This window comes from Scylla paramamosain, chromosome 6 (assembly GCF_035594125.1).
Source record: "Scylla paramamosain isolate STU-SP2022 chromosome 6, ASM3559412v1, whole genome shotgun sequence".
Taxonomy (NCBI): Eukaryota; Metazoa; Arthropoda; class Malacostraca; order Decapoda; family Portunidae; genus Scylla; species Scylla paramamosain.
In genome coordinates, this window is record NC_087156.1 from 9,287,501 (window position 1) to 9,312,373 (window position 24,873).

At 38.8% G+C, this 24,873-nt stretch overlaps 1 protein-coding gene across 2 annotated transcripts in view; it reads left to right on the forward strand.

The window, feature by feature from the left end:
• Positions 1-24,873, forward strand: part of LOC135101290 (uncharacterized) — a 26,551-nt gene extending 1,678 nt beyond the window's left edge. For both annotated transcript variants that reach the window (XM_064004995.1, XM_064004996.1), the window contains exons 2-4: positions 9,210-9,438; positions 11,204-11,342; positions 24,417-24,873. In XM_064004995.1, coding sequence (XP_063861065.1) covers positions 9,210-9,438; positions 11,204-11,342; positions 24,417-24,478 — 430 coding nt within the window. In that variant the 3' untranslated portion in view covers positions 24,479-24,873. The remainder of the gene's footprint in view (positions 1-9,209; positions 9,439-11,203; positions 11,343-24,416) is intronic.

Sequence of the window (24,873 nt, forward strand, 5' to 3'; positions counted from 1 at the left end):
AAAGGGATGAATGATTGAGAATACTGGTTAACTCTTGCGTTAGAGATGTGGACAGAACAGGGGTGAGAGAAAGAAGAAAGTCTTGTGCAGCGAGGCCGTGGGAGGAAGGGAGGCATGCAGTTAGCAAGATCAGAAGAGCAGTTAGCATGAAAATAGCGTCATAGAAGCTGTTTTAGTCAGAGATGAGATGTGAAGTTTCCAGTTCAGATTATAAGTAAAGGACAGACTGAGGATGTTCAATGTAGAAGAGGGGGACAGTTGAGTGTCATTGAAGAAGAGGGGATAGTTGTCTGGAAGGTTGTGTCAAGTTGATAGATGAAGGAATTGAGTTTTTGAGACATTGAACAATACCAAGTTTGCTCTGCCCCAATCAGAAATTTTAGAAAGATCAGAAGTCAAGCATTCTGTGGCTTCCCTGCATGAAATATTTACCTCCTGAAGGGTTGGATGTCTATGAAAAGATGTGGAAAAGTGCAGGGTGGTATCATCAGCGTAGGAATGGATAGGACAAGAAGTTTGGTTTAGAAGATCATTAATGAATAATAAGAAGAGAGTGGGTGACAGGACAGAACCCTATGGAACACCACTGTCAATAGATTTAGGAGAAGAACAGTGACCGTCTACCACAGCAGCAATAGAACGGTCAGAAAGGAAACTTGAGATGAAGTTACAGAGAGAAGGATTGAAACCGTAGGAGGGTAGTTTGGAAATCAAAGCTTTGTGCCAGACTCTATCAAAAGCTTTTGATATGTCCAAGGCAACAGCAAAAGTTTCACCAAAATCTCTAAAAGAGGATGACCAAGACTCAGTAAGGAAAGCCAGAAGATCACCAGTGGAGCAGCCTTGATGGAACCTATACTGGCGATCAGATAGAAGGTTGTGAAGTGATAGATGTTTAAGAATCTTCCTGTTGAGGATAGATTAAAAAAACTTTAGATAGGCAGGAAATTAAAGCAATAGGACGGTAGTTTGAGGGATTAGAACGGTCACCCTTTTTAGGAACAGGTTGAATGTAGGCAAATTTCCAGCAAGAAGGAAAGGTAGATGTTGACAGACAGAGCTGAAAGAGTTTGACTAGGCAAGGTGCAAGCACAGAGGCACAGTTTCGGAGAACAATAGGAGGGACCCCATCAGGTCCATAAGTCTTCCGAGGGTTTAGGCCAGCGAGGGCATGGAAAACATCATTGCGAAGAATTTTAATAGGTGGCATGAAGTAGTCAGAGGGTGGAGGAGAGGGAGGAACAAGCCCAGAATCGTCCAAGGTAGAGTTTTTAGCAAAGGTTTGAGCAAAGATTTCAGCTTTAGAAATAGATGTGATAGCAGTGGTGCCATCTGGTTAAAATAGAAGAGGGAAAGAAAAAGAAGCAAAGTTATTGGAGATATTTTTGGCTAGATGCCAGAAATCATGAGGGGAGTTAGATCTTGAAAGGTTTTGACATTTTCTGTTAATGAAGGAGTTTTTGGCTAGTTGCAGAACAGACTTGGCATGGTTCCAGGCAGAAATATAAAGTGCATGAGATTCTGGTGATGGAAGGCTTAAGTATCTTTTGTGGGCCACCTCTCTATCATGTTTAGCATGAGAACAAGCTGTGTTGAACCAAGGTTTGGAGGGTTTAGTTCAAGAAAAATAGTGAGGAATGTACGCCTCCTTGCCAGACACTATCACCTCTGTTATGCGCTCAGCACACAAAGACGGGTCTCTGACACGGAAGCAGTAGTCATTCCAAGAAAAACAGCAAAATACCTCCTCAGGTCCCCCAACTAGCAGAGGCAAAACACCAGAGGCACCTTCACTTAGGGGGATCCTGAGGAGGGATTGGAGCGATAGGACAAAATACAGATATGAGATTGTAATCGGAGGAGCCCAAGGGAGAAGAAAGGGTGACAGCATACGCAGAAGGATTAGAGGTCAAGAAAAGGTCAAGAATGTTGGGCGTATCTTCAAGACGGTCAGGAATACAAGTAGGGTGTTTCACCAATTGTTCTAGGTCATGGAGGATAGCAAAATTGTAGGCTAGTTCACCAGGATGGTCAGTGAAGGGAGAGGAAAGCCAAAGCTGGTGGTGAACATTGAAGTCTCCAAGAATGGAGATCTCAGCAAAAAGGAAGAGGGTCAGAATGTGCTCCACTTCGGAAGTTAAGTAGTTAAAGAATTTCTTCTTTAGATTCAAGAGCGTGGGCACGAGAGCAGGTTAAGTTATTGGGCACATAAATGCATCATCCAGCTTTGGATCGAAAATGAGGATAGAGAAAGTAGGAGGGAACAGAAAAGGGGCTACTGTCAGTTGCCTCAGACACCTGAGTTTCAGTGAGGAAAAGAAGATGAGGTTTAGAAGAGGAGAGGTGGTGTTCTACAGATTGAAAATTAGATCTTAGACTGTGAATGCTGCAGAAGTTAATGAAGAAAAAGTTGAGGGGGGTGTCAAGACTCTTAGGGTCGTCGACAAAAAGGCAGCCCGACCTGGGGACATTTATGGTCACCTCCCCAGATGGGGACTCCGAGGCTGGTGTAGGAGTCGCCATGATGATTTTAGGTTACCTTAGTTTTCTGGTAATGTTTGAATATACTAATGGTGAGGGTTCAAGGGGGGCACAATCCCCTGGTTATAATAGGTTTTTAGTTTACTACATTTAGGAAATTTCCTTGACTTCTAGGTAAATTTCCCTACATTTTCAAAGTCTATATATCACTCGTATGTGCCCTCCCCCCAAAAAAAAACCCCAGTTCCCCACAGGCCTCCAAGCTTGCTGGAGGGGTTGGGGGGTGCAGGTAGAGATTGGTGATATTGGGTGAAACTGCAAATTTACCGCATTTTCAACCAATACTCCCATTTTCTTTAACTCCTTCACTATAGCCAACAAGCATAGGGGCCTGGTGGGATTGCAGTTTTTTGGGTCAGGGAAAGCCAAAATGAGGCATTTTTGACATTCCTGAAAAAAGAGGTCTAAGGATAATAAACTTCATATTTAAAAAACGGGAAATTTCTATGCTATCCTAACTTAATGTAACCAACCTTCACCCTTCCTTGAACCCCCGGCCCTAGGGTCACTAACCTAACATAATCATATCCAACATTACCTAACCTAACATAACCCAACATTACCTAACCTAACCTCCAAACTGCCCGCACCCCACATAAGGTAAACTAATGTAACGTAACATTTTGTAACCTCCTACATTCTGTCAGTCATCACTACATATCAACAGTAATTACTTAACAAAAAAAAATACCTTAAGAAGAAGTTGAGGGAACTGGTATTAAACTGCCAGTTCATATATTCACAGCCAGCATATCTCTCTTCTGTAACCATGGTCTAACTGATGCAATTCAGGCATCTGGGTTCTCCTTCCTCCTCTAAACATACATGTTTATATGTGATTGGCCAACAAATTACCATGTGACCCGATTCACAGCAGGTAACCCCACGTCATCATAGGTCTTAACACGTTGTTCATCACATCGCCATCAAGCATGTGCACCATTGATAACAAACATATGAACACACTCAGTATCCTTCAAGAGATGACTGGAGGTGGATTGAAGCTACAATTGATTTAAGCCTTCTAAATTCTCATCTGAAGTTATTATTAATTTCCAATAGGGTAAAATAGGACTAGAAATGCTCCAGTGAGATGTAGACCCTGTGAAGGACTATAGTTATGTACACTTTATTAGTTGAAACTGCAATAATACCATATATATATATATATATATATATATATATATATATATATATATATATATATATATATATATATATATATATATATATATATATATATATACACACACACACACACACACACACACACACACACACACACACACACACACACACACACACATACATACATACATATACATATACATACAGTGGAACTTTGGTTATCAAATGTCTCCCTTTCTGAACAATTCGATTTTCAAACAAAAATTTTAGTATGTAATTGCTTTGGTTGCCGTACTGTAATTCGGTTTTCGAACAAAGTTACTTGATTTCAAATACTACAAGACATAGCAAAAGCTGCCATTTATATTACTATTGTTATAGTTTCTATAAATATTTCCTCTGTTTTTATATATTTGGAGGAGAGACACAGAGGGTAAAACAGTATTTTAATCTTTGAAATCAGTTAAATGTGATCCCGTTGAAGAACCTCGATATAAACAAACAAGGTTCAGCACTCAGGAGTAATCTTGAGCCTCCTGTGGCTCTCTCTGTGATCCACAATGCCATCACTACTGCACAACTGCATTTTCCCAGTAGCTTTTCCTAGCAGAAAGATGTCTAAATATTATGATAACCTTCATTTTAGCAGTGAGTGGGTTGCTCCTCTTTGTGTCACTCTGTAAGGCTTCCCTCATTTGATTGGTGACAAAGAGAATGCCTGCATGGTCTAAACAATATCTTTTGATGAGTTCTGTGTCACTAAATTCATTCAATACATTCCTTTTGGATAAAAAAGTTTCTAAGCTGATGCTGTTGGTTGGCCATCTTAACAGTGGGAGCATTGGTCATTACCCACTAAGACATGGACTGGTGTTTGAGAATGGATCAATCTATTTTACATTGATTCCTACGTGGAAATAGTTTCAGGTTTCAAACATTTCAGATTCTCAACGGCATTGAACGGAGGAATGATCTAAGTTCGATAACTGAGGTTCCATTATATATATATATATATATATATATATATATATATATATATATATATATATATATATATATATATATATATATATATATATATATATTGGGTAAATTTGCAGTTTCAACCAATACTCTCTGCTTGATTCCTCTCCCTCATAATGGACACCCCCCACAAGGTAAACTAACCTAACCTATCATTTCGTAACCTCCTAACTTGGGGGGGGGATCTTTGACCCCCCTGACCCTACCATAAGGTAAACTAATCAAACCTAACATTTTGTAATCTAATTTGGGGCTTTACTCCCCTGGATCCTCCCATAAGATAAACTTATTAATTTCTGATGGTAATATAGGGTTAGAAATGCTCCAAACAGTGAGATGTAGACCCTGTGAAGGACTATAGATATGTACGGTGTATTGGTTAAAACACCAATAAAATGACATATTGTGAATAATTACAGTATAATTATTGTTATAAAATAAATTGGGGAGCGACAAGTTCATCATGAAGGGTATTATTGAGCAAGGTTTTGAACTGAGCTAAGGAAGGAGCATCCACAACTTGTGAGGGTAGCAGGTTCCAGCTAGAGATGACTCTACAAGAGAAAAACCTTCTGTGGGTTTCATTTTCCATATGTGGAACAAAATATATTTTAAATATGTGGCCTCTGGTGTCATGACCAGTGTCTAGTATGAATGTCATTTGGCTTAATGGAGGATAACCCATGAAAAAAACTTGTAACACCAGATGATATATGCTCTGATGAGTCTTCTCTTGACTGAAAAAAAGATTTAGGTTAGAAAGTCTTTCTTGATTTACAAGATTGAGCATGTTTAGTTATTTGCTTGGTCCAGCAGCATTGAACTGATTCAAACAACACTAAATTCCCAATGAAGCCATTATTCCAGACAGGAGAGGAAAAGTCTAATATTGGTCTAATATCTGATATAAATAATGACATCATGAATGATAGAATATGATAAGGTTGTGGACCTTAAGAGATTTGTAGCAACACCACCTGCTTTATGTGCAATATTGGCTATAAGGGCATGAAATCTTAGTCTAGTGTCTACTAGCTCTCCAAGGTCTGTGAGTCAAGTGACACAGTTTAGTAGTCTCATCAAGATAGTACATATTATATTGTTTGGTTCATGAGAACCTCGCTTAAATCTTAGATAAACACATCTATGTGGAGCAAAAGTAAGACCTCATGATGCAGCAACAGTATTAATATTAATTTATAATTCATGAGAAGCATTTTGAAATGATGAGGTTTTATGATGGACAATCTGCGAACATCATATAATCACTGGTTAGCTGGGATTTTGTGTAATTTATGAATAAAACGAAAAGGAGTGGATCCATGATGGAGCCCTATAGTACACCATTTATGACTGGAAGAACTTTACTAGAGGAACCTTTGATTGTGACGCTCATAGTTCTACTGATAAGAAAACTTCTAATCCATGACAGTAGATTACCAGATATTTCAAATGAAATAAGTTTATTTATAAGAGTAGGATGATGGACTTTGTCAGATGCCTTAACAAAGTCAAATAGAATTAAATCAAGAGTAAGGCCAGAGTCATACCATCATGTACTAGAGGAACCTTTGATTGTGACGCTCATAGTTCTACTGATAAGAAAACTTCTAATCCATGACAGTAGATTACCAGATATTTCAAATGAAATAAGTTTATTTATAAGAGTAGGATGATGGACTTTGTCAGATGCCTTAACAAAGTCAAATAGAATTAAATCAAGAGTAAGGCCAGAGTCATACCATCATGTGACTTTATCACAGGTTAGTAATAGTTGGTCAGACACAGACCTATGGGCACAGAAGCCAAATTGATTTTTATTGAAAATAAGTTGTTCAAGAAAGCTGTATAATATCTTTGTAATTATGATTTCTAGGGTTTTACAGGGTATTGGAGTTAGGCTAATTGGCTGGTAATTAAGGGGATCAGAGCAGGAGCCTTTTTTAAAGACTGGTGTGATGTGGGAGTTTCAATAGGTTAGGTACAATGCCATTATTTAATGATTGTTTAAATATGAGATAGAGGGTGTATGACATATTTGCTAAACATTACTTTAATAGCAGTGGGTGTAACATATCAGGACCCATGGCTCTGTCTGAAATGAGTAACCTGAGCAGTTTCTCTACAGTAGCAACAGGGAAGTCTACAAGGGAGATATTACTGGATCCCTACTGGTGGGGACTTGGATTGTTGGTTTCATCTTGTACAAATACAGAGCCAAAAACTACAAATTTATTTCTCATCAAGGTAATGTTATCAGTGAATGCACCACCTATTTCAAGAGGATCAACAGGGTGTCTTGCAGTCTTTTTGTGCCTAATATAAAAATGAAACAGTTTAGGTTTAGTTTTGTGTTGACTTGATAGGTACATTTCTTAATTACATTGAGCAGTGATGGTAACTGTCCTTTGTCAGGTATTTGCTTCATGAAAGGTGTGCAGCTTTAATAGGGCGATATCTACTCTTCAGCCATACTCTTGTCTATTTTATATATATATATATATATATATATATATATATATATATATATATATATATATATATATATATATATATATATATATATATATATATATATATATATATATATATATATATATATATATATATATATATATATATATATATATATATATATTCTTGCCAGGAGTTAGATTTATGACACCATGGTGGTGTGTTTTTTTTTGGAGATAGTCTGACAGGTACGTAAAGGCCTGTTAGTTGTTTTAGAGTTAGGATGACATGATGTGTCATTTCATTTGGTGAGAGCTGAGAAAGCTGAAAATCCCAGTCATAAATTTGAAGTAATGCATTTATAGAGTGGTAGTTATCATGGGCCCAGTCTAACCGATCATGATGAGCTCATACATTTGATGTTGGAATTATTGAAACACACATTTTTTTTTTTTTTTTTTTTTTTATGTAGGAAGGATACTGGCCAAGGGCAACAAAAATTTAATAAAAAAAATGCCCACTGAAATGCCAGTCCCATAAAAGGGTCAAAGCAGTGGTCAAAAAATTGGTGGATAAGTGTCTTGAAACCTCCCTCTTGAAGGAATTCAAGTCGTAGGAAGGTGGAAGGTGGAGGTATACCAGTGTGTGTCCATAGTGAGGAAAAGGTGGGAATATCTTTATGTCACTAACCCTATCATTATCTGGTATAAGAACTAGGTCTAATGTGTTTCCTGAGAAAATAAATGTAGGTTAAAGTACATGTTGATTTAATCCTAGAGAGATAAAAAGATTATAAAAGAGAGCATTCAAGTTTGTAATATTTTGATCTGGTGTGTGTGTGAATCCCATGAAATAGATGGGAGATTGAAGTCCTCCAAAATTATAAGCTCTTTTCCTAAACTAAAATCATGTATGGACTTAATAAGATTATTGTTGTCCTCCTGTGAGTTTGATGAAAGTCTATGAATAACTAGTGCATAAAGATTATTATTTGGTAAAAAGACTGACAGAGTATTAGATACCTGAAGGGGGAATTACTTGACTGCATTGATCATGTCCTTTATATACATGCAGACACCATGTTTGGGTTTTACAGAAATAAAATTGTTCCTTAATACAGTATAACAAGGAAAGTTCACAACTGCATCAGAGATGCCTGGCTGCAGATATATTTTTTTGACAGCTAAAATGCAAACATCATGTTCTAGACAGAAATTGTGTGCATTGAAAATCTTATTACTAAAGTTATTTAAATTTTCTAAAAGCAAAATTTAGAAGAACTGTAGAATTTGGCTGGGCTGAGGCATCAGTTAGTTTTTTGGAGCTTCAGGTGGTGGTTGAGAGGGCAGTTGTTGTTCATTTAGAGTGTTGTTGTTTTGTACAAGTAAGGTAGAACTAAAAGGATTCATAGGGGAGAAATTTATCACATAAATCTTTAGTCTGACTGACATGTTTTGGCTCTTGGTGCAAGGCCTAATCTTTCTCCAATCTGAAAAGTGTTATTGTACTGCATTGTAAGTATGGCTGGGGACTAACTCTGATGTACATTAGGGTAGATTTATAGCATTTGCTGTAGCTCATTCTTTGATCAGTTTACGTTGTTTGAGAGTTAGGTCTTGATTTATGAAAACATCAGAGAATGCAGAGCTGCACAACTTTTTAACAGTGTTTAAGATCACCTTTCAAGTTTGGGTAATTTATGTTGGCTCTGAAAAGAGTAAGTCATAAAGGGACAAAGTTGTGCAGGCTGGTTTCCCTTTCACTCACTCCCCTTGGACTTTTCTTCCCTGACATTTCTTATTACTCTAGTTAGTGAATTGTGAAGTAGTCATAATTATGCATCATTTCTCCAGTTCTCCTTGTTTGTCAGATTATCTTGTATCAGTGATCTAGTCCATTCATTCACAAAATTGCATAATTTTCAAATTTCTATGCCACAGTTCTTCTCAACATACTCTATATAGAGAAAACACGTTGGACTGATAGACTTAACTATAATATTACCTTGAATAATAAAAAAATAGTAATCAAGTGTCTTTTTTTAAACATTTACATGATTTCAGCTCTCATGTGAAAAACTCAACAGCCACCAATCAGCAGTGCCATGCAGCCAGCAGGGGAGGGCTATATGCCACTGCTGGCAGGTGTTCCTGGGGCCACACTCCAGCCTTCGCCACCCTTCGGAACACCTCTAGCCATAGTGGAACACAAATGTCCAGTATTGATGTGAAGAAAGCAGTGGATATTATTTCTGAACAGTTTTCTGAGGCAATGGAATTAATGAATGATGCAGTAAGTATCAAGATTTAATGGTGTACTGCAGTGCAGTCCTTAGACATTCATGCTCATGACATGAATGGTAATATGTGAGAAGAGCATGCCACTATTTTAATGGCTGGATGTAAATTACATCCTTCATTGAAAAATATTGAGAAATTAATCTATTAAAAATAAGGGAGGTGGACATGACCAAGGTTCATATCTGGATATGACAGGCTGGAAGGACAAAACTTAGTCAACTGAACTATAAGGCACTTCATAGCCAATTCTGCTTTGGTTTGTGCATTTGCATTCTACTGCATGACACTATAACAACCTTGGCATGGGTTCAGTTCCCAGTGAGAGCAGTTTGGTATCCAATGCAGTACAGCAGAACAGTGGCTGCAGCAGCAAGTAGCTACTGGCATTGTACATATGTCATGAGGATTGCTGTGATAGTTTTTACATGGAACCTACTGACATTGGACCTACCAACATATGGCACATCAGACATTAATATTTCAGTAAACATCAGACTTGTCCAAAATATATCATACAAATCCTGCGCTGGTACTTTTAAAATTAAGTGTAAGTAAAGGGCTTAAAATTCTTTTCATTCTACTTTATAAATTTTTCAACAAGAAGCACAACACAAAAATTTTTTAACCTTGAACTGAACTTGTCTTGTGTTCAGTCCTTGCTCCACCTCTAGAATATTTCTTTTTTAATTCAGTAATACTTTTCTGACATAGCATTTGTACCTTGCCCTCTTTTTTTTTTGTACACATGTCAAATGTGAAATTAAAGTGAATCTAGCAGAGAACAAGGATGTACTGTAGGGAGAGAGGTATAGGTGCTGATACAATTTTGAATGGCAGAATGGAACAAGTGGAAGACTTGATATATAAGTGTGGAAGCAGAGATGAACCAAAGGATAGATGAGGGAGCTGAAGAGTTTGTAACACTAAATTGAGTTTAAAATGAAAGTCCAGAAAAGGATTGAGATGCTGATGAAGTGCTGAAGACCAGTCTTAAATGTGCAATGGTTCAATAGAGAGGAGGTTCAATAGAGAGGTATGGTCATATATAAGGAATGGAGGAGAAAGTTATCAAGAGAGGTCTTTATGTTTGGGGATTAAATAAAAATTCATCCTTATGTGTAGTTTATGTAAGAAAGGGTCTTTATATTTAGGTGTTTATGAGGAACCCTTATGTTTAGATGTTCGGTAAAAAGGGGCCCTTTTATTAAGCTCTTATGTAAGAAGAGGGAATTGGGTAAGAGAGAGACATTCATATGCATTGAAAAATTGGCCAATAAGTGATGGTCACACATTACTCTGTTTACTTATGTAGCACATCTTCACTGAAAGTACTTTAATAACTATTCAAACACAGATAGTAACTGAACTCAGAAGCAAAAAGTATGTCCAATAATTAAGCAGGCAGTGCAGGTATGAGGGAAGGGAAGTGAAATGTATTAATGTTTTTCTTATGTAATATTGAGCTACAAATAACCAAGTCTATTAACTACTATCTTGAGCAATGAATATGATTCACAGGTCACAAAAGAATAGTGACATTACACAACATAATACCTGATTAGCTTGTAAGGACTGGAAACAAATCACTTACTATCCTATATCACTTATGATTAATAGTGCCTATTTGAAATTACAATTATCCAAAGCAGTGTTTGATATGTTTGATGTGTTACAGTAATAATTAAAATCAATGACATAATCTGTTAACACAAAGCTAGAATGCAGAAAAGTAAAATCAGTTTCTTTTGAATTGCTAGAGATCTTCAATTGGAACTATCTATTTCTCTGAAGACATGGAAGATGTCCAGGCACAGGTGGCAGATACCCTCCAAAGTTACTCCAGTCTGCTTGCAAAACTGAATGAAGAGCAGAGGAGGAGTGTTATTCAATCAGTTGGTAAGTGTTTACTAAATACCATAACATTCAGAGATCAGTACATTGGAACCTTGGTTACCAAACATTTACAGAAATCAAAAGAGATGGATTTGGGAGTAACAGTTACTGAAAATTTGACTCTGGACAGACACATTGATAAAATTACTGGAGAGATGATGAATTTGTTAAAAAGAATAAGAATGGCATTTGCATATTTAGCTGAAAGAATGATAAAAAAGTTGTTGATTTCCATGATAAGACCAAGATTGGAATATGCAGCAGTGGTGTGGTCTCCTATCTTCTTGTGCAGCTGCTCCCATGTTCATATGGGGTCGCTGTTCCTCACTAGTCTTCTCCACAAGGCTCTGTCCCCAACCTCCTCTCCACTCAATCCTCTCTCCCTCAGGTCCTCTCCAATGCGATCCTTCCACCTTTTCTTAGGTCTGCCACGTCGTCTTCTTCCCTCCACTTCCATATCCAATATCCTTCTGCCGACATACCCTTCTTCTTGCCTTTTGATATGACCGAACCATCGCATTCTCCTTTCTTTACTTTCTTTGTCACCTACATTACTTTGGCTGTTCCTCTTATAAAATTGTTTCTCACTTTATCCCTCCTTGTCACCCCAAGCATTCACCTTAACATTCTCATCTCAGCAACTTCCAACTTATTTTCCTACGCTTTCTTTATTGGCCACGTCTCCGCACCACATAACAATGCGGGTCTAACCACTGATTTGAACATTTTTCCCACTATTTACTCTTACTATGAGGTGTGGTCTCTTCCCATAAAGAGGAATATTATAAAATTAGAAAGAGAACAAAGAGCAGGCACTAAGATGGTTCTGGAGTTGAGTAAGTCAACCTATAAAGAGAGATTAAGAATGTTGGAAATTCCTACCCTTGAAAATAGGAGAGAGAGGGGATTTAATAAACATCTGAAGAATGATAAATGGTATGGAAAATGTGGAGAAAGAATGTTTTATAAATTTAGACTCACAGAATACAAGGGGACACAGTAAGAAGTTGAGGAAAGTTAACTATAGAAGAGACATCAAAAAGTATAGTTTTCCTAACAGAAGTGTGAAACAAATGGAATGAACTCATTGAAGATGCTGTCAATGCTGTAACTGTCCATGCTTTTAAGACCAAACTGGATAGATATAGAGACGGTATACTATGAGATTACTCCCCTCCCGTAAACCACAACTAGGTAAATACACATGATCACAGTGTGTGATCACGCTGCAGCCCTTGCTCAGTGCACATTTGTGCTGTACTGTTCTTTTTTTGTGTTCCTTATTTATAGCTCTTCTTTATTTGGTTGTAAATGAACATATAAAATAAGCCTAACACCCATCTGTACCACATAACTGATGTGTTAAGTGTTTGGGAGTGGCTACACACTGTGTTGTCACTTCCCAGCTCTGCAGTTCCCACTCTCTCTGAGGCTTGAGATAGAATGGTGGAAACTGTGTTTGTTGTGATGACTGAGCTAGAAGTCTCCCACCTGGCCTTCATCATTTTACTTGCCCCAAACTGATTCTTGTATGATCGGATTTCTGCATTCATATAATAAAAACAGTCCCTAATTTACTTATCTTGTATCTTCAGTTTCTAAATGCTTATATAATGGGACTTCCCTGTATGATTTTATGCACAAAGTACTATTGAAAAAAATTTTAAAAAGCAATCATCTGGTGTCTGGGAACAGATTAATATATTTTACTTTGATTCCTATGGGGAAAATAATTTTGGTTTGTGAACATTTCAGATTTTGAATGAAATTTAGGAATGAATGAAGTTTGAAAGCTGAGGTTTCACTGTATGTCAGTGTTATAAGAAGGTACTGTTCCTTAAATCTCTTCCTACAGATATAAAGACAGATCAAAAGAATTTTTTTTTTCTGCCAATACTGACATACAGATCAGAAGCCTAAACATGGAATAGGACACAACAATCAAAAGTGCATGCTGTGGGAATGAGGGACCTGAGAAGGACATTTTGAGTGACAAGACTGGAGGAAGAGAGCAATGAGTGTGTGTGAGAGATGTGGTATGAATGCTTATGTAAACAGTGCAAATAGTGGAGTGGGTAAAAAAGGAATACACTGAGATCGTATGGCTATGTTGAGAAGGTGAGCAAAAAGTTTATAAAGAATGTGAATGTGATCGAAGTTGAAGATGCTATAGTCCTTCTAGACAAACTTGCTATTTGGCACATTGGCTATACTTATCCCCAGTGTTGCCACCTCATTCTCTGGGCCTCATCCTACTCCTTAACCCATCAAGAACTCCCCCCACTCCCTCCTCTCTCTCTCTCTCTCTCTCTCTCTCTCTCTCTCTCTCTCTCTCTCTCTCTCTCTCTCTCTCTCTCTCTCTCTCTCTCTCTCTCTCTCTCTCTCTCTCTCTCTCTCTCTCTCTCTCTCTCTCTCTCTCTCTCTCTCTCTCTCTCTCTCTCTCTCTCTCTCTCTCTCTCTCTCTCTCTCTCTCTCTCTCTCTATCCATTTTCCCTATTTGTAGCAGCACCTTGTGAAGGGTTTTGATGCAACCAGTTACAGTAAAATCCCTCTTATCTGGCATCAACGGGACCGCCGACATGCCGGATACTTGAATAGAAGTGAAATTATGTCCACAATCACCACCCTACACTCACGCATCTTACCATAACAAAGATCAGCTGATCTTAATCAGCAGCTGATTTGATCAGCTGCTTAAGTGTAAGCACAACACGCTTTCTCTTTTCTACAACTTTAGGCATGATGAAGGTGTCAGGCGATAAACAGTGCACACGTGGGACTGAGTCACTGAGTAAACACAGTGCAGTGGGCCGCGGATGGCGCGAAGCAGTGCACTCTGGTGGCGAGGGGACAAAGTATGCCTCGCACGGGAATTTTAATCGATTTTATGAGTACACATTGATTTTTTATTGATTTTAAGGCTTGGGGAAAAATGTGCCGGATACTTGAAGCTGCTGGATACTCGAATGCCGGATGAGAGGGATTTTACTGTAATATTTTTTTCTATTAGTTCATCCTTTATCTTGTATAAAGTGGGGATTTCTTTCCTTGCATAGAAGTCCAAGATGGTTCTTCTCAACACACTCTTCTCAAAGTCATCAAAATCTATAACAGGAGCACCAGGAATCCTTTTTATTTGGTTAACAGAAAGTTGGTTCTTTTGGCTTTGTTGATTTTAGAGTAAATCATTTTCACTGTAATGATGGTGACAGTTTTTTTCTGTCTAAGCAAGTGCTTCTGAAGGCAGCAGTAAAGATCCTCTATTGGTCCTCTCTTCCATAAAATATCTGTTTACATTGTAAATAACTTCCTTTTCTTACCTGTGCAGAGCATGGAAGTGGGAAGCTTGAGAACTTTCCATGGTGACTGAGTGACCAGGGCAATGATCTGACCTGGGATCTGATCTGGCCACAGGCCTGAAAGAGTCATGTGTCACAGACACTGGGGTGGCAACATCTCATGACCTGTGTGCATTGCCAAGTATATCAGAAGACATACAGAGTTGTTCTTCCATCTTCAAATTGAAAGTCATTGAATAAGCCATGCAAAAACTGGTAGAGATGACTCAAATGCCTAACATTATAGAAGCTGTTCTAGCTAGAGATGAGATGTGAAGTTTCCAGTTAGATTATTAGTAAATGATAGACTGAGGATATTCATTGTAGAAGAGAGGGACAGTTGAGTGTCACTGAAGAAGAGGGGACAGTTATCTGAAAGGTTGTGTTGAGTGGATAGATGGAGTTATTATGAACAAAAACAGGCCCACTTATTGCCACTTCCCATACAGATGTCAGATAGAATGGTAAAAAAAAACAGGATAAGTGCCTTGAAGCCTCCCTCTTGAAAGAGTCCAAGTCATAGGAAGAAGGGAATACAGAAGCAGTCAGGAAGTTCCAGAGTTTACCTGAGAAAGGGATGAATGATTGAGAATATGGTTAACTCTTGCATTAGAGAGGTGGACAAAATAGGGATGAAAGAAGAAAATCTCATGCAGTAAGGCTGTGGAAGGAGGGGAGGCATGCAGTTAGCAAGATCAGAAGAGCAGTTAGTGTAAAAATAGTGGTAGAAGATAGCAAGAGATGCAACATTGTGGCAATGAGAAAGAGGCTGACGACAGTCAGTTAGAGGAGAGGAGTTGGTAAGACGAAAAGCTTTTTAATTCCACTGTGTTTATAATCGCAGTATGAATGGAACTCCTTCAAACATGTGAAGCATACTCTATCTGTGGATGGATACGGTCTCTGTACAGAGTTAGCTGCTGAGATGGGGGGTGAGAAAAATTGGTAGAGACAACTCAGAACATCTTACTTCATGGGAGCTGTTTTAGCTAGAGAAGAGATGTGAACTTTCCACTTTAGATTATAAGTAAAGGACAGACTGAGAATATTCAGTGTAGAAGATGGGAACAATTGAGTGTCATTGAAGAAGAGAGGATAAATATCTGGAAGGTTGTGTCAAGTTGATAGATGGAAGAATTGAGTGTTTGAGGCATTTAACAATACTAAGTTTGCTCTGCCACAATCAGGAATTTTAGAAAGATCAGAAATCAGGCATTCTGTGGCTTCCCTGTGTGAACTGTTTACTTCCTGAAGGGTTGGACGCTATGAGAAGATGTGGAAAAGTGCAGGGTGATATCATCAGCATAAGAGTAGACAGGATAGATAAAGACAACTCTCTTCCTCCACACAAAACTACAAGCACCTAATAACACACACACCCTTCACTCAAAAATTTCAAAATGATTATTGTGACTCCTACACCAGCCTTGGAGTCCCCATCTGGGGAGGGGACCATAAATGTCCTCAGGTCGAACTGCCTTTCTGTCGACGACCTTAAGTGTCTTGACACCCCCCTCAACTTTTTCTTCATTAACTTCTGCAACATTCGCGGTCTAAGATCTAATTTTCAGTCTGTAGAACACCACCTCTCCTCTTCTAAACCTCATCTTCTTTTCCTCACTGAAACTCAGGTGTCAGAGGCAACTGACAGTAGCCCCTTTTCTGTTCCCTCCTACTTTCTCTATCCTCATTTTCGATCCAAAGCTGGATGTTGCGTTTATGTGCGCAATGACTTAACCTGCTCTTGTGCCCACGCTCTTGAATCTTCCGAGTTTTCCACCATCTGGCTACAACTACAGTCAGTCTCAAACTAAATTTATCTGTGCTGTATACCTTTCACCTAACTCCTCTGACTATAAGAAATTCTTTGACTACTTAACTTCCAAAGTGGAGCACATTCTGAATCTCTTCCCTTTTGCAGAGATCTCCATTCTTGGAGACTTCAATGTTCACCACCAGCTTTGGCTTTCCTCTCCCTTCACTGACCATCCTGGTGAACTAGCCTTCAACTTTGCTATCCTCCACAACCTAGAGCAATTGGTGCAACACCCTACTCGTATTCCTGACCATCTTGGAGATACGCCCAACATTCTTGACCTTTTCCTGACCTCTAATCCTTCTGCTTGTGCTGTTACCCTTTCTTCTCTGTTGGGCTCCTCCAATCATAATCTCATCTCTGTATCTTGTCCTATCGCTTCAATCCCTCCTCAGGATCCCCGTAAGCGAAGGTGCCTCTGGCGTTTTGCCTCTGCTAGTTGGGGGGACCTGAGGAGGTATTTTGCTGATTTTCCTTGAAATGACTACTGCTTCTGTGTCAGAGACCTGTCTTTGTGTGCTGAGCGCATAACAGAGGTGATAATGTCTGGCATGGAGGCATACATTCCTCACTCTTTTTCTAGACCTAAACCTTCCAAACCTTGGTTTAACACAGCTTGTTCTCATGCTATACATGATAGAGAGGTGGCCCACAAAAGGTACTTAAGCCTTCCATCACCAGAATCTCATACACTTTATATTTCTGCCCGGAACCATACCAAGTCTGTCCTCCAACTAGCCAAAAACTCTTTCATTAACAGAAAGTGTCAAAACCTTTCAAGATCTAACTCCCCTCGTGACTTCTGGCATCTAGCCAAAAATATCTACAATAACTTTGCTTCTTCTTTCCTTCCTTTATTTTAGCCAGATGGCACCACTGCTATCACATCTATTTCTAAAGCTGAACTCTTCACTCAAACCTTTGCTAAAAACTCAGCCTTGGACGATTCTGGGCTTGTTCCCCCCTCTCCTCCACCCTTTGACTACTTCATGCCACCTATTAAAATTCTTCGCAATGATGTTTTCCATGCCCTCGCTGGCCTAAACCCTTGGAAGGCTTATGTCCCTGATGGGGTCCCTCCTTTTGTTCTCCGAAACTGTGCCTCCGTGCTTGCACCTTCCCAAGTCAAACTCTTTCAGCTCTGTCTGTCAACATCTACCTTTCCTTCTTGCTGGAAGTTTGCCTACATTCAGCCTGTTCCTAAAAAGGGTGACCGTTCTAATCCCTCAAACTACTGTCCTATTGCTTTAATTTCCTACCTATCTAAAGTTTTTTAATCTATCCTCAACAGGAAGATTCTTAAACATCTATCACTTCACAACCTTCTATCTGATCGCCAGTATGGGTTCCGTCAAAGCTGCTCTACTGATGATCTTTTGGCTTTCCTTACTGAGTCTTGGTAATTCTGGTTTAGAGATTTTGGTGAAACTTTTGCTTTTGCCTTGGATATATCAAAAGCTTTTGATAAAGTCTGGCACAAAGCTTTGATTTCCAAACTATCCTCCTACAGCTTCTATCCTTCTCTCTGTAACTTCATCTCAAGTTTCCTTTATGACCGTTCTATTGCTGCTGTGGTAGACAGTCACTGTTCTTCTCCTAAATCTACTAAAAGTGGTGTTCCTCAGGATTCTGTCCTATCACCTATTCTCTTCTTATTATTCATCAATGATCTTTTAAACCACTCCCATGCTGATGATACCACTCTGCACTTTCCCATGTCTTTTCATAGATGTCCAACCTTCAGGAAGTAAACATTTCACGCAGGGAAGCCACAGAATGCCTGACTTCTGACCTTTCTAAAATTTCTGATTGGGCAGAGTAAACTTGGTATTGTTCATTACCTCAAAAATTCAATTCCTCCATCTGTCAGTTCGACACAACCTTCCAGACAACTATCCCCTCTTCTTTAATGACACTCAACTGTCCCCCTCCTCTACAATGAACATCCTCAGTGTTTTCTTTACTTATATTCTGAACTGGAAATTTCACATCTCATCTCTAGCTAAAACAGCTTCTATGAAGTTAGTTATTCTGAGATGTCTCTGCCAGTTTTTCTCACCCCCCCCCCCAGCTACTAACTCTGTACAAGGGCCTTATCCGTCCATGTATGGAGTATGCTTCACATGTCTGGGAGGGTTCCTCTCATATTGTTCTTCTAGACAGGGTGGAATCAAAAGCTTTTCGTCTCATCAACTCCTCTGTCTTCAGCCTCTTTCTTATCGCTGCAATGTTGCATCTGGTGCTATTTTTATGCTAACTGCTCCTCTGATCTTGCTAACTGCATGCCTCCCCTTCTCCCACGGCCTTGCTGCACAAGATACTCTTCTTTCTCTCACCCCTATTCTGTCCACCTCTAATGCAAGAGTTAACCAGTATTCTCAGTCATTCATCCCCTTCTCTGGTAAACTCTGGAACTCTCTGCCTGCTTCTTTATTTCCACCTTCCTATGACTTGAATTCCTTTAAGAGGGAGGTTTCAAGACACTTATACTTCAATTTTTGAGTACTGCTTTGGACCTTTTTCTGCGACTGGCATCTCAGTGGGCTTTTTTTTTTATTGGATTTTTGTTGCCCTTGGCCAGAGCCACTCCTACATAAAAAAAAGAAAAAAGTAGCACTGTAAAGGACAATTGATAAAAGCCTGTACTGAGAGAAAGAGGACCAATCTTAACACAGTCAGGAAGAAAAGAACCATAGAAAGTGAGCATAATCATGTCACTATTTCTTTTAATTTTGGCCACTTGTTGAACATTATCAGAACATAACTGAAGGATATCATCTTCTGAGAATTCATACACGTCCTGGTTGTAAATGTGTCCTTTGCAGTGACTGAATGTTCGGTATAGTTTTATGGATTCAAAGATCTCATCGGAAGGGCGTTAAATCTTTAGCTCTGATCAAGACACCTTTGTGATATTTCTTGATGTTATTTGTAGGGAGGATTCCTATCTCTCTTTCTAGACACTTGGCAGCATGAATAAAGTTACCTCAACTTTCCCTATAATATGCTACAAACCAGTAAAGTGTAGGTGGATGGCGAGCATTAGGAGAATGTTCCTTAGCATCATCAAAGACATTAGGAATTGTCAATAGTCATTCTCATTGTCAGCTACATTGCTTGACTGAATGATCTCAGCAACTGAGTTGTTGTCTCCAAGATGCAGAGAATTTATTGCCTCAAGAGCAGCTTTGGCAGCAGCAGCATCAGATGTAAATGTCATATAGCACCAATTAGAAAGACAATCACTGTTGTATTTCAGATGAATATGGAGAACTGTTCCAAAAGGCTTGAAAACTGAGTGGACAGCATGATATGACATGGAGGCATAGACATTGATGATTATAAGAGTGTCAAGACAGGAATCAACAACTGACTCAAGGGGTCTTCCACAATGGGAAGCAACAGCAGAGGGAGTATAAGCACATCACCATTATGACCAGGGGGTGACATCTTGAGGGCCTGGTTGACCACCCCTCAAGGACCAGATGAATTTTTATGTTTACCCATGAGGCTATTATAAAAATGAAAAAAGACTCCAGGGGCCAAGGGAAACCATCTACTGGGACTATGAGGGTTGTGAGCGCTGGCCGCCGCGAACGAGGTACCTCGTCCCCATGGAGGCCACTAGTTTTAAAAAGTGGCTCCTCATGATTTGAAAGTTTGTCCACAATGGAACTAAGACCTCCCCCCATGATGCATCCCAGCCCAGACACCTAACCATCCAACACAGGATGACCTCAAAAGGTGGCCCCCCTGGTGAGTAACACCATTGACCCATACTGGCAGCCTAACTCTGGGAACCATTTAGTTTGATCCCTCACTGGTGACCCTGCTCTCACAGCAGCAATAGAATGGTCAGAAAGGAAACTTGATATAGTTACATAGAGAAGAATAGAAGCCACAGGAGGGTTGGAGAATAAAGCTTTGTGCTAGACTCTACCAGATGCTTTTGATATATGTAAGGCAACAGTAAAAGATTCACCAAAATCCCTAAAAGAGGATAACAAAGACTCAGTAAGTAAAGCCAGAAGATCACTGGTAGAGCAGCCATGATGGAACTCATACTGTTGATCAGATATAAAGTTGTGAAATGATAGATGTTTAAGAATCTTCCTGTTAAGGATAAAGAATATATTAAAAACCCTTAAAGAAACAGGAAATTAGAGCAATAGATGGTAGTTTGAGGGATAAGAGTGATCACCCTTTTTAGGATCAGGCTGAATGTAGGCAAACTTCCAGCAAGGAGAAAGGGTAGATGTTGATAGACAGAGTTGGAAAAGTTTGACTAGGCAGGATGCATGCACAAAGGCACAGTTCCGGCAAACAATAGGAGGAACCCCATCAGGTTCATAAGCCCTCTAAGGGTTAAGTCCAGAGAGGACATGGAAAACACCACTGCAAAGGATTTTAATAGGTAACATGAAATAATTGGAGGGTGGAGGAGTGGAAGGAACAAGTTCTGAAGTATCCAAGGTGGAGATTTTAGCAAAGGTTTGAGCAAGAGTTCAGCTTTAGAGATAGATAAAATGGCAATGGTGTCATCAAGTTGAAATAAAGGAGGGAAACAAGAAGAAGCAAAGTTACTAGAGATATTTTTGGTAAGGTGCCTTAAGTCACAAGGGGAATTAGATCAATAAAGATTTTGACATTTTCTATTTAAGGAGTTTTCTGGCTAGTTGGAGAACAGACTTGGCATATAATTCCAGCAGGAATATAAATTGCATGAGATTAAGATGATGAAAGTACTGTTTGTTGACCTTCTCTCTATCATGCATAGCATGAGAACTGGCTGAGTTTAACCAAGGTTTGAAAGATTTAGGGCAAGAGAAAGAGTAAGGAATGTACCATTTCATGACAAACACTTATCACATCTGTTATATGCTCAGCACACAGAGATCGGTGTCAGACATGGAAGTAGTAATCATTCCATTGAAAATCAGAATAATATCTTCTCAGATAACCCCAATTAACAGAGGCAAAATCCCATAGTTATCTCCATTTTTGGGGATCCTGAGAAGGAATTGAAGTGATAGGGCAAGGTTCAGATATCAGATTGTAATTGGAGTAGCCCAACAAAGAGTATACAGTGACAGCAGAAGCAGAAGGATTAGTGGTAAGGAAAAGATCAAGAATGTTGGGCATATCTCCAAGATGGTCAGGAATACGAGTAGGGTGTTGCACCAGTTACTCTAGGTCATGGAGGATAATAAAGTTATAAAGGCTAGTTCACCAGGGTGGTCAGTGAAGGGAAAGGAAAGCCAAAGCTGGTGGTGAACACTGAAGTCTCCAAGAATGAAGATCTCCACAAAAAGGGAGATAGTCAAGATGTGCTTCACTTTGGAGATTACCTAAATAGTAAAAAAATTTTAGTTTAGTTAGATGAGTTAGGTGAGAGGTGTACAGCACAGATAAATTTAGTTTGAGAGTGACTATGCAGTCATAGCCAGATGGTAGAAGACTCAGAAGATTCAAGAGCATAGGCATGAAGGTAAGTTTGGTTTTTAACCACATAGATGTAATATCCAGCTTTGGACTGAAAATGAGGATAGAGAAAGTAGGAAGGAACAGAAAAGGGGCTGTTGGTAGTTGCCTCAGACATATGTGTTTCAGTGAGGAAAAGATAAAACTTAGTAAGTTTCATTAGATATAAGGCTGCAAATGTTGCAGAAGTTAATGAAGAAAAAGTTGACAAGGGTGTCAAGATATTTTGGGTCGTTATCAGAAGAGCAGTCTGACCTGGAGACATTAAATTTTGTGGTCTTCTTCCCAGACAGGGACTTTGAGACTTGTGTAGGAGGGTGTGTGTGTGGGTGTGTGTGGGGACTACAGTAGGGTACGCAACAATGAACGTGATTCATTCCAGTGTAGCATTCATTATGGGAAATGTGCATTGTGGTGACCAAAGAACCTATGGGAAAAAATAATTGGTTCCAGAGAACCAGAAAGTAATATGAAAAAATTCTACAATTTAAAAAAAATACATCAAAATCAGCACATATGCACTACTACATTTGAGATAACACAACAAATACATACAGTATCCTCCCAAGTTTCATGCTTAGTCCTAAATTTTTATCATCCTGAGTTTCACGCATTACCACCCCCAAGTTTTGCGCTGCTTTGACAAGTATAGGTCACATTTACCTCCTGTCAGTGTCACGAGTATATGTACATACAGTAAATCCCTCATAAGTAGGAGGGCTCTCTCTCTCTCTCTCTCTCTCTCTCTCTCTCTCTCTCTCTCTCTCTCTCTCTCTCTCTCTCTCTCTCTCTCTCTCTCTCTCTCTCTCTCTCTCTCTCTCTCTCTCTCTCTCTCTCTCTCTCTCTCTCTCTCTCTCTCTCTCTCTCTCTGAAAATAAGAACAAGGCTAAGGATTGCTAAATAGAGTGAGACTGATTAAGAATGAAAATGGAATTATGTATGTGAGAGTGAGAAAGAGTGAGAAGTGAAAATGACATAAAATGAATGAGAGGGAGAGAGAGAGCAAGGTTTCACTCCCTTGTTCCTTTTCTGTCACATATAAGGGGGAGGGGAGGTGACAGAAAGGGAGGTTTGAGACAAGATGAAGAAAGGGAGAAGGGAAAAAAAAAAGAGAGGAAGGGACAGATGGCAGATAGGTGAGCAGTGGCTTGCACAGCTGGTGAGTTAGTCTTGCAAGTTTTAGTTTGTTATTCCGGTTAAATTTTTATTAAAGTTTTAGTTCTTACATGAATGGCGAGATCGTCTTGCCAGTTTGGTTTGTTATTCTAATTAAATACTTATTCAAATTCTAGTGTTCGCATGAGTGGTGAGTTCATTATGCTAGTTTTGGTTTGTTATTCTGATTGAATATTTATTAAGATTTCAGTGCATTATTGGAGTTTTATATTATAATGACCATGCATTGTCATGTGCCCTACTGTATTAGATGGTTTCACTCACCCTATTGCCTCCCGGCTAACACATAAACATAGAAAGTATCACTAAATATAATGATAAAGAAATGATAACGTAGCTGTAGACCACGTGGGAGTTATGTGGACAGACAAGGATGAGTGATGGTCACTGGTGTTCCAAGCCAGTGGCTGGCTATTTCTTTGTAACTAAGACAGGAGCTTTCTTAAGATATCCAATTGTTCCAACCTCTAAGATTTTGTTAACTTAGTGAATTTAACTAAAGGAAACTGGTAGAGTAGTGAGAATGCATCTTAGTAGGACTGTTGTGCTCATGATGCCTGATGGGCGACTACTGAGCCAAGCAGGGGGACTCACTGCCTCCTTGCCTCCTTGCCACATCAGAAAACAAAAGAAATGCAATCTCTTCACTTGTACTTCCTATTTTATTTACTTTAATAACTAATACTTAGTTTGTACTAGATTAACCTTAATTATCCCTTAATATGACTATAATTTATATACAAGTCACAACACAAACCAATAACACATTGATATTGTGTGTGATATGGTGGAAATTTCCATAGTGTGTGTGTGTATTAGGTGTGTGTAGAATTGTGTGAAAGAAGAAAGTTTTCTTTAGATGCCAGGCTGTGACTGCCCCCTTGTGTTGTAAGACACAAAAGTAAAGATTCAGTGAGGTCACAGCTGGGTCTTTGGAAAGTTCATAGCATCCAGTTGAAAACCAGTGCAATGCTTGAGACTTCACTGGGAGTAATTATTATTTTGGCAGGTGTGTTCTGCCTTCTTAAGCCTTAAATGCATAATTTGATATTTTTTGAGTCATAGAAAACTATTACATTATCCATGAAAGCAGCTTAGACAAGTAAACCAAGATATGGAATCTTGCTCTGAGATCATGGATTTTTTTTCTATGCCTGACCTTTTTGAGTAATCAAACTTGTTCATTGGCCTTTTGGTTTCTCAACTAAATAAGCATCAGAACCCCTTACTTTTAATCTTGTCTGTAAAACACTTTTTACTCAACAGGTCTCAAGATGGAAGAACTAAAATCTCAGATGTCATTACTTGAAGAACTGGCCAAGGAATGAGAATTGCACGATATGGCATACACAATAGAGCCTCATGCCTTATTTTTATTTATTTTTTTTTTTAATGTGGTCAATTTATACATGCCCAATGCTGGAAAATCCATCATGTAAATTAACCTGAATATATATTCTAATATCTGTATAATTGTGATTATTGAAAAAAATAAATAATAAATAAATAAATAAATAAATAAATAAAATAAATAAATAAAATAAAATATAATAATTGAGGTGGAGTATGGACAATGTGACAGATGACTTGCAAGGCACCACACAAGCTTTGTCACAGGATGGTGTCTAAATAAATCTGGTTACATAAGTATTTCCACCCCTATAATTTTACATACGGAATGTCAAGATATTATGTATAAATAAAATAAATTTGTAAATTTTCA